Source organism: Staurois parvus, unplaced genomic scaffold (genome assembly GCF_062004578.1).
Source record: "Staurois parvus isolate SC_StPar_1 unplaced genomic scaffold, SC_StPar_1.0 ptg000404l, whole genome shotgun sequence".
Taxonomy (NCBI): domain Eukaryota; kingdom Metazoa; phylum Chordata; class Amphibia; order Anura; family Ranidae; genus Staurois; species Staurois parvus.
In genome coordinates this window covers 163,484-172,233 of record NW_028318200.1, presented here as the reverse complement: position 1 = coordinate 172,233, position 8,750 = coordinate 163,484, and the positions used below count along the sequence as shown (strand labels likewise).

General features: G+C 45.1%; 1 protein-coding gene across 2 annotated transcripts in view; it reads left to right on the top strand.

Moving 5' to 3' along the window:
- The first annotated feature begins 403 nt into the window (after positions 1 to 403).
- The window catches only part of LOC149455083 (BICD family-like cargo adapter 1), a 136,754-nt gene continuing 128,407 nt past the window's right edge, over positions 404 to 8,750 (top strand). Inside the window, exons 1-2 of one of the 2 annotated variants that reach the window (XR_016314102.1) lie at positions 404 to 955; positions 8,509 to 8,724. Coding sequence is in view for 1 of the 2 variants with exons in the window: in XM_089686649.1 (XP_089542775.1) it covers positions 659 to 955; positions 8,509 to 8,724 (513 nt within the window). In the remaining variant the exon portion in view is untranslated. The remainder of the gene's footprint in view (positions 956 to 8,508; positions 8,725 to 8,750) is intronic. The other variant, XM_089686649.1, reaches the window with a different exon arrangement.

Sequence of the window (8,750 nt, the reverse complement as noted above, 5' to 3'; positions counted from 1 at the left end):
TAGTTGGGAACGTTTGTTTATGTTATGTGCTGGGTCATGACATTGCATGCTTAGATCCGCACCACAGAAGTTAATTTGCAAACCCAACTATTGAAATCAGCGCCGGGCAATCTGGAATCATCATCAGCAGCAGCAACAGATCGGCCACTAGAGGTGTGCACACACACAGCTGATCGCGCAACCATCTGCACCCAATGAGCGGCTCCCACCGAACAGGTGTCGGTGACGTCACGGGTTGCGCACGCACCGCCAGAGCCTTGCAGAGATGGGTGCGGGGGAGCGCGGCGCTAAGGGGCGAGGAGAGCGCAGCGCAGCCCGAGGCCTGCGGGGCCCGACACGTCCGCACTAGAGTCGGGGAGGGGGGGAGACGAGCGGGGCCGGGTACGGGGGGAGGGGGCCGGGGGCACCGAAATATAGAAGGACTAGTACACCGCCTGCAGCCGGAATTCCTCGAATGCCTCCGGGCCCCTGTTTGGGCTGTGTGAACCCCGGTGGATGAGGGAGAAGCCGGGCGGGTTTAACACTTGCTGCCCCGTCCACCTTGAGTTGCCTGGACGGGAGAGGAGCGGGGGGTCCGGATCGGCTGACTTCTTCCCCCCCTCATCTGATCACCGAGGAGGAGCCCAGCTTCAGCACCAGCCGCCCCGGACAGCGCCCTATGGAGCTCCCTATCAGCAGGCGCTCGGAATCCTCCCCGGAGCGTCCGGAGCAGGCAGAGCTGGGGCGGGGGCTGCTGGAGCTGGACGAAGAGCTGGTGCTAATGGCCGCAGAAGGAGAAGAGGAGCCGGGAGACACCGACGAGTCCGGGGAGGAGCCGCCTCTACTCACCGTCATCCGGCAGAAGGAGAGGGACCTGGTGCTGGCGGCCAGGCTGGGGAAGGCTCTGCTGGAGAGGAACCAGGACATGAGCCGGAGATACGAGGAGATGCAGAGGGAGCTGACTGATCGCCTGGAGGTCAGAGACTGACCCATACATGTCACCTTCATCCCTCTGTCCTTGGCCACATCACACACTGCTGGAGAGGAGCTAGGCATACTGCCCACACATACAGCACAGCCCTGATCACATTGCTCAATGTGTGGGACATGGACACCGTAGACATGTCATCCTGAGCCCAGGTTCACATTATACCGCATGTAATTCGCACAGGAATCACAACGCATTTGTGTGAGAATTACATGCAAACGCCTGTGCAGTGCGATTTGTGCCATATACTTTTATGGCTCAAATCACATTGTATCCGCAGCAGAGAGGTGCAGGACCCTTTTTTAAATACGCACCCATGCAATGCGATTTCTAGCAATTTATTTTGAAGTGTCGTTAAAGCGGTAGTAAACCGCAGACAAAAAAAATCCACTGCAGGGTATTGTCATAATGTGCTAGTATGCATTCAGGGGCGGACTCATGGGTCCCCTGGGCAATAGGGGATCATGGGGCCCCTGTGTCCTTGCCCAAACTCAAAAAAGCCTATGAAAAAGGTACCAGGGGCATCTCATGGGGCCCCCTACTGACCCTGGGCCCTCGGGCAGTCCCTGAATTTCCAAATGGTCAGTCCGCCCCTGTATGCATTGCATACTAGCACATTATGTAAAACATACCTTAACCCCTTGGTGTCGGCACCTCCCAGCCCTTTAAGGATTTCAGAAGCCGGGAGGTGGGGTGGGGTTTAGAGTCATGTGACCACAGTGACACAACATCACTGCGGTCACATGATCGGGAAAGGTCCTGATTGAAAGAGGAGATCGGGACCTTTCCATGAGTACCAGACGTGTGTCTTTTTTTAATAGAACGCAAATGTGTGGCCGCCCGGCATCTAGGCCCAGATGCCGGGAGGCCGCACATTTGCATTCGGCAAGCGCCAAGAAGTTAAAACTGTAGAGGCTTCCGTCTTCACCTGTCTTCCTACCGGGTTCGCGAGCTCCGGTATTCTAACAGACTGGGCCACGATGACGTCACTCCCGTGCATGCACATGGGAGTCCCAGACCGCGGCACACAGCTCTGAAGGTACGGCACGGGTATGCATTCCTTCAAAGCGCATGCGCTGGATTAAATGAAGTGAGAATATCTCCTAAAAAGTGCATGTTTAGGAGATATTCATTTTACCTACAGGTAAGCTTTATTATAAGCTTACCTATAAGTAAAATTAAAAAAACAAAGTTTACAACCACTTTAATTTATCATTGACACCAGCACCAGATCGCATTAACATGATGCCATTGCAATTCAGTGCAGGAAATGCACAGGATTCGCAGTGTTTTCCTCACCACATTGGTGTGAACCAGGTCTGAAAATTATTATTATTTTTGTACAAAGTTAAGGCATACATTACAATTACAATACAACTTGGTAAAAGTGGAATCAGAGGGCCCTGCTTCTTAGAGCTTACAATCTAAGAGGGAGGGTCAAATGATACAAAGAGTTGGGAATGAGCTGATGGAGAAAGTAACAACACAGTGCATTAGTTAAAATCAGGATAGATTTCTTTAAATAGAAGGAATTTCAGGGATCATCTAAAGGTGGATAGATTAGGAGATAGTTCGACAGATTGGAGTAGGGAGTTCCACAGGTTGAGAGAAGCTCGAGAAAAGTCTTGGAGGTGAGCATGGGAGGAAGTGACACAGGAGCTAGAGAGCAGGAGGACATGGGACTGTCATTACAATGGCTGCATCTGATCATGTATTCTCCCAGCAAGTGTTTTTTGAGCAGAGACCTGCTATATTCTATAGGTGCTGCTATGCTGGTCCTACCTAAATATTGCTTGGCAGGTGGACAGCTGTTCAGCTACCAAGCAATCCTGTTTTAACAGACTTCAACCTAAAGGTAAATCACAAAGAAGCATCTTTTCTAAGCCTAAAGATTACCAGAGACATGGCTTAGTATGCCAGACAACCAACTAGTGTCTGTGGATACTTTAAAGCAGGGGTGCTCAACTTGTGGCCCATGGGCAAGATGTGGCCCCCGAAGCCCTCTGATGTGGCCCTCAACCTCAAACCAGGGAAGCGCATTTTTATTATATCCTGCGGGTTTAGTAAAAGTGAACCAAAACTTCCTGCACACCTGCAAAATATAATAGAAGTCTATGGCAAACCTGTGGTGTAGGTAAACAGCAGCACATTAATGTGAAAACAGCCTTATGGGGGGGCTCAGGACAGTAAAGGCTCATTTACATTTGCAGTTTGGGGGGCAGTAAAGTGGTAGTAAACTCTTTTTGTATACTTTTACCTACAGGTAAACGTATAATAAAGCTTACCTGTAGATAAAATGAATATCTCCTAAATGTGCACTATTTAGGAGATATTCACTCTTTTTGAGAGCCAGTGCATGTGCTTTGAAGGTTAGTACATACCCGTGCCATTCCTTCAGAGCACTGTGCCATGGCCCAGGACTCCCGCTGCGCATGCCAGTCAGACAGCCAGAGCTCGCGGATCCAGAAGTAACACCAGGTGAAGATGGAAGCCTCTGCAGCGGTGACAGTGCACCGCTGGAGGGCTTCGTTAAGGTAAGTCCTTCATAATGACATTACCTTGCAGGGGATTTTTTTTCTTCGGTGCAGTTTATAACCACTTTAAACCCTATAGCTGAGACATATTTTTACCACACACCCTCCAACCACTGGTGCTGCATCATAGTTACTTAGTTATTTTGGCTGAAAAAAGACAAAAGTCCATCCAGCTCAACTATAAAAAAAAAAGTTATGATCCTGCACCCACAGTTGATCCAGAGGAAGGCAAAAACCCCAGCAAAGCATGACCCAATTTGCTGCTGCAGGGGAAATAATTTCTTCATGATCCCCCCAGAGGCAATTGGATATTCCCTGGATCAACTCAGAGGTGGCAATGCTTCTATGCTTCTGGGGGCCTGTGCAGTCTCCCTGTCACTTTCTGTAGTGTACGTGGACGGGGGGGGGGGGTTTGATGGGGGGTGGAACATACAGGAACCTATCCTCTCCATTTTCCTTCTGCAACCGCTGAAAGTCGGCTTCTCCTTCTCTGCTTTGTGCAGGCATTCAGTGGCTGCAGCAGGAACATGTTATTTATGCTATTTAAAACTTAAAAATGTGAAATTCTGAACCATTTCATTTCATTCTGGCCCGCGACTGGTTATCAAATCGCTTAAGTGGCCTTTGCTCTTCAAAAGGTTGAGCGTCCCTGCTTTAAAGCCTTTCTAATCTCCAAAATTAAAATGTAGTATATTACAGCCTAACAATTCTTAGATTTGATGGCTGCATTCATTTTCTTTTTTAAAGCGGAACTGTGCTCACTTAAACTCCAGGGTTGCGGTGTCCCTGAGCTCCCCTCCTGGCCGCTGACATCTTCGAGTGACCAGCTTCCAGGTCTCAATTGTCGGTCACTGCCATTGGTTGTGCGGGAATGACATCACTCCCAAAAACGCCCGGGAGTTCAGTCAGATTCAGAATCGACAAATTTGTGCAGTGAGCTGCACGTGCACGGCTCATTGTACAGGTGAAGACCGACAGATAGGTCTGCAGATAAAGCATGTCTCTTCTGCATTAAAATTCCTGCCTGTTTGCCCTTTTTTATTTTTGCACCTAAAGTTACACTGACGTGCAGATTTTACTTGCAGAGACATCAGTTTTCATGCGTGTTGCAATGAGTTTTATACACGTTGCAGATTCCTGCGCAAAAATAAATTGTACATGATACTAGTGTTGTGGTATGAACAGGGCACATAGAGAACAATTGATTTTGTTGTGCACTTGCACACAACGAGACCTAAAGCGGAACTTTACCCATAACAACTTAATAAAACATAATGTTCTTTAGCAAGGAACATAGATTCCAAATTAATAACTGTGCTGCCAATATTACTGTGTGTTGTAAAATGCCTCCAGCATTGCTCCTGTTTCTTTTTGCTGGAGGCTGTCATTTTGCTGCCAGAGCCCCTGAACAGCAGGAAGGGCTTGTTCATACCATGGTGCAGAGATGTCACTTTTTTCTGAATGCTTTTTGCAAGGGCACAACAAAAGCAATTGTTCTCTATGTGTCCTGTTCACACCACAACACTAGTATCATATGCAGATTTTTCCTGCACAGGAATCTGCAAAGTGTATAAAACTAATTGAAGCTTGCATGAAAACTGATGTAAACTGATGTCTCTGAAAGTGAAATCTGCATGTCATTTACCATCAGTTTTTCTGATTGGATGGTGTGGATGAGGCCTCAATCAAAAAGTGAAACTTAACCCAATGATCTAACAGTTTAAAAAGAAATACATTCCTGGAATGTCCAGATTGCCAACTGTCACATTTGCTTGTTTCCTCAACCAAACTGTCAAACCATCAAATGCCTGGTGTCATAACTGATCACATTTGCAGCACCATGGCACTTGCAGATCAAACAGAAGCAGCTTCCTTGGCTATAAAAGATAAGAGGGTTTAATTGCACTTTAAGGTTGTCAGCAGATCGGCCTCTACAGATTTGTCAGTACCTAAAAGTGTCTAAAAATGGAGAGAATTTGGCATGTGCAGATCAGGTAAGACAGTGTATTACTGGATTTTAAAAAGTAAAGGCACTTATTTTTGATATTTTACATAGCTATACCTGCAAAAGGGGCCAGCCTGAAGTAATCTAGCAGGACTTAATTTTCTGACTAAAATTCTACTTGTTTTGTACCAATGTGTGCTACTGACATTGTCAGCTTTTATTTACTGTAAGTAAGTAAAACTTTTATCCCCAAAGGAAAAAAAAAAGCTGTTGCTGTAATGGCTTAAAAAATGTTAGCTGGAGTTGAGCTTTAATTTTTTTTAGTCAAGTCCATCTAAATCTGCTAATGTATCCAACAATACCCTCTTCCCAGATTGACAATGCTGCTGTCCAAAGAGGTCTCCATTGCTCCTCCAATGGGTAAAAGCAGAGGTACTCTAAGACAGGAAAATGTGCTACTGGCTGGATCACCAGGTGACAATAAAGGAAAATAGAAAACTAATAGTGAACGCATTTAAAGGAGAAGTACGGCCAAAGTTATTTTGGCCTTCTGTAGGTCACAGGAGTGCACTTCATTTTGCACTCCTATGATCTGTACTCAGCTGACAGTAAGCTAAAGCCCGCTGTCAGCTGATGTCACTGAGCCAATCCTGTGCTAAAGCCCGCTGTCAGCTGATGTCACTGAGCCTATCCAGGCTTTGGAGAGATGCTGACTTAAAAGTCAGGATCCACCCAGATTCTTGACAGGCAGCTGGCTCAGTTTCTCAGCGACCTTCTGAGAACCTGAGCCAGCCGCTCCTGCCCCCTCCACAACTAAGTGCTCCAATGAGTGCTGGAAGTCAGAGCAGAGAACTGGTGACTGACAGTCATCAAAGAATGCTGATTTCTAAGTTCTCAGTCTTAGAAGCAGCATAGGACAAATGCAGCATCGCGTCGATGTTGCATCCACCTGGATGAGTATGTAAGATATTTTATTTTTTAATTCACAAATTGCCAAGATGCAATATATTACACATTTTTGGAGTTTAGATATGCTTTAAGCATGAGCATATTCTATTTTTAAGCAAATTATTTTATGGCATACCTTCCCAATCATAACCGCTAGATACACATTGACTTGTTTAAAATGTATTTTTAATATTTTAGAAATGTTATATCATATAGAATGTTAAATGATAAAACTTTTAGTGCTGTAACTCTAATAAAGAATGTTCAATTACATTTTAAAGCAAAATAATCTTTTTACTTGGTTTTAAGCTAATACTGTGTTAGAGCCTATACTCTGTGTGATTTGCGTAGACTTGAAAATGTTGGTTGTTACTTTTTGCTTCTTTGGTATGGGTCCTTTATGAATACATTAAAATGTAACAGAAAGGCAAACTTTTTGTTTTCTGGGATAGAGTAAGGGAGAATTATAACCCCTGTCAGTTTTTTGCCATCTGTGTCCCATTGAGGAGATTTCTCTTAACTTCCTGTCCCATAGCCAAACAGGAAGTAAGAAGAAATCCTTCCAAAGTGAGGGACTCCCAGGCTGTCACGAGAACTAGTGTCCCTATTGCAAGATTTCCCTTTGTTGTTGTTGTTCTGGTGTCAACCCAAAATTTAGGATTTTAATTTACTTTTACTTTCAATGACAAGGGTAAACAGAACAAATAGGGCAATTCTCTTTAATCAGGGCACACATAGCAATAAAAACTGACAGGGGTTCTAATCCCTCTCCACTCTATTTAATAATAAAAAAAGTTTTGCCTTTAGTTACACCTATAGACAATGACTTTCTCGGTAATGAAAATCATTGAATGATTGAAGAGGCAAATAATTGTAAAGCATAAACAATTAAATTGCTTCCATTTTGTTAGAATAGTACCACATGGCATAGGGATACATCCACGTTTTTGAGTTGTATGTTTCCATCAGAAGTTAATACATTTTCATGTATTGTATACAAAGGTCTAGGATCCTTTGTACAGAGTGGTTTGATTGGAGGGAAATAATCAGTGTCACAAAGAGAGTTCTCTAAAGCAGTGGTTTCCAAACTGTGGCCCGGAGGCTGGATGTGGCCCTTTGCTTGCCCCTATCAGGCCCTTGGGGCACTATTCCACCCACTGATACAAGGCACTATCCCTTGTAACAACACCAAGAATGGGGCATAATTACTGTTACTGATACCAACAATAGGGCACTATGCCTACCACTGACACCAGTGATGGGGCACTATTCCCACCACTGACACCAATATTATTTAACTATTCCTCTCACTGACACCAATGGTATGGAACTATTCTTCCCACTGACACCACTAATGAGGCACTATTCCTTTTACCTGATCCCAATGATGGGGCACTATTTTTTCCCTAGTACCAACAATCACTAATTCTCCCACTAATACCAACAATGAGGCATTGTTTATTCCCATTGATGCTCGGGCATTTATTACTCCCACTGTCCACAGTCCAGCCCCCTCAAAGTCAGGAGGACAGCAAACCGACCCTTTGTTCACAACGTTTGGAGACCCCTGCTCTAAAAGATTGTGGGAAGACCACTAGAAAGTTTAGGTTTTTCTCAGTTGTAAGGTAGACTACTAGAGTCATTTTGCATGTGCAGAAATAGATACTAAATTGTTATTATTATTATTATACAGTATGTAGCACCAAAGGGTATTCTCAGCGCTGTACAGTAGCAAGGGGGACAGAACATGAGACAAGACAGTAACAATACAATACACGAGGGGTTCGAGGGCCCTGCTCTTTCAAGCTTACAATCTAGGAGGGAGGGGAAGGTGGTACAGGAGGAAATGGCTGTGGAGGATGGAGTGGTGGGAGGAGTGGAGGAGGTTAGTTGTTAGGTGAGGTCAGGTGTTAGGTGAGGTTGGGGTAGGCTTCCCTGAAGAGGAAGGTTTTCAGGGTGCGCCTGAAGGTGAGGAGGGTAGGTGACAGTCTGATGGATTGGGGTAAGGAGTTCCAGAGGATGGAGGAAGTTCTAGAGAAGTCCTGCATTATTATTATTAAAATTATAATAATGTAATATAACCATGTACTAATTTCCTTATGTATTTTTTATAGCATCTGGAGCAAGAAAAGCATGAATTAAAAAGACGATTTGAGAATCGTGAAGGAGAATGGGAAGGGCGAGTGTCTGAGCTGGAGAGTGATGTGAAGCAGCTACAGGAAGAGCTGGAGAAGCAGCAGGTGCATCTGAGAGAGGCTGATCGGCAGAAATGCTCAGTAGTCCAGGAATTATCAGATCAAAACCAAAGACTCTTGGAACAGCTCAATAGGGTGAGTGTCCTTGGCAGTCATAGCTG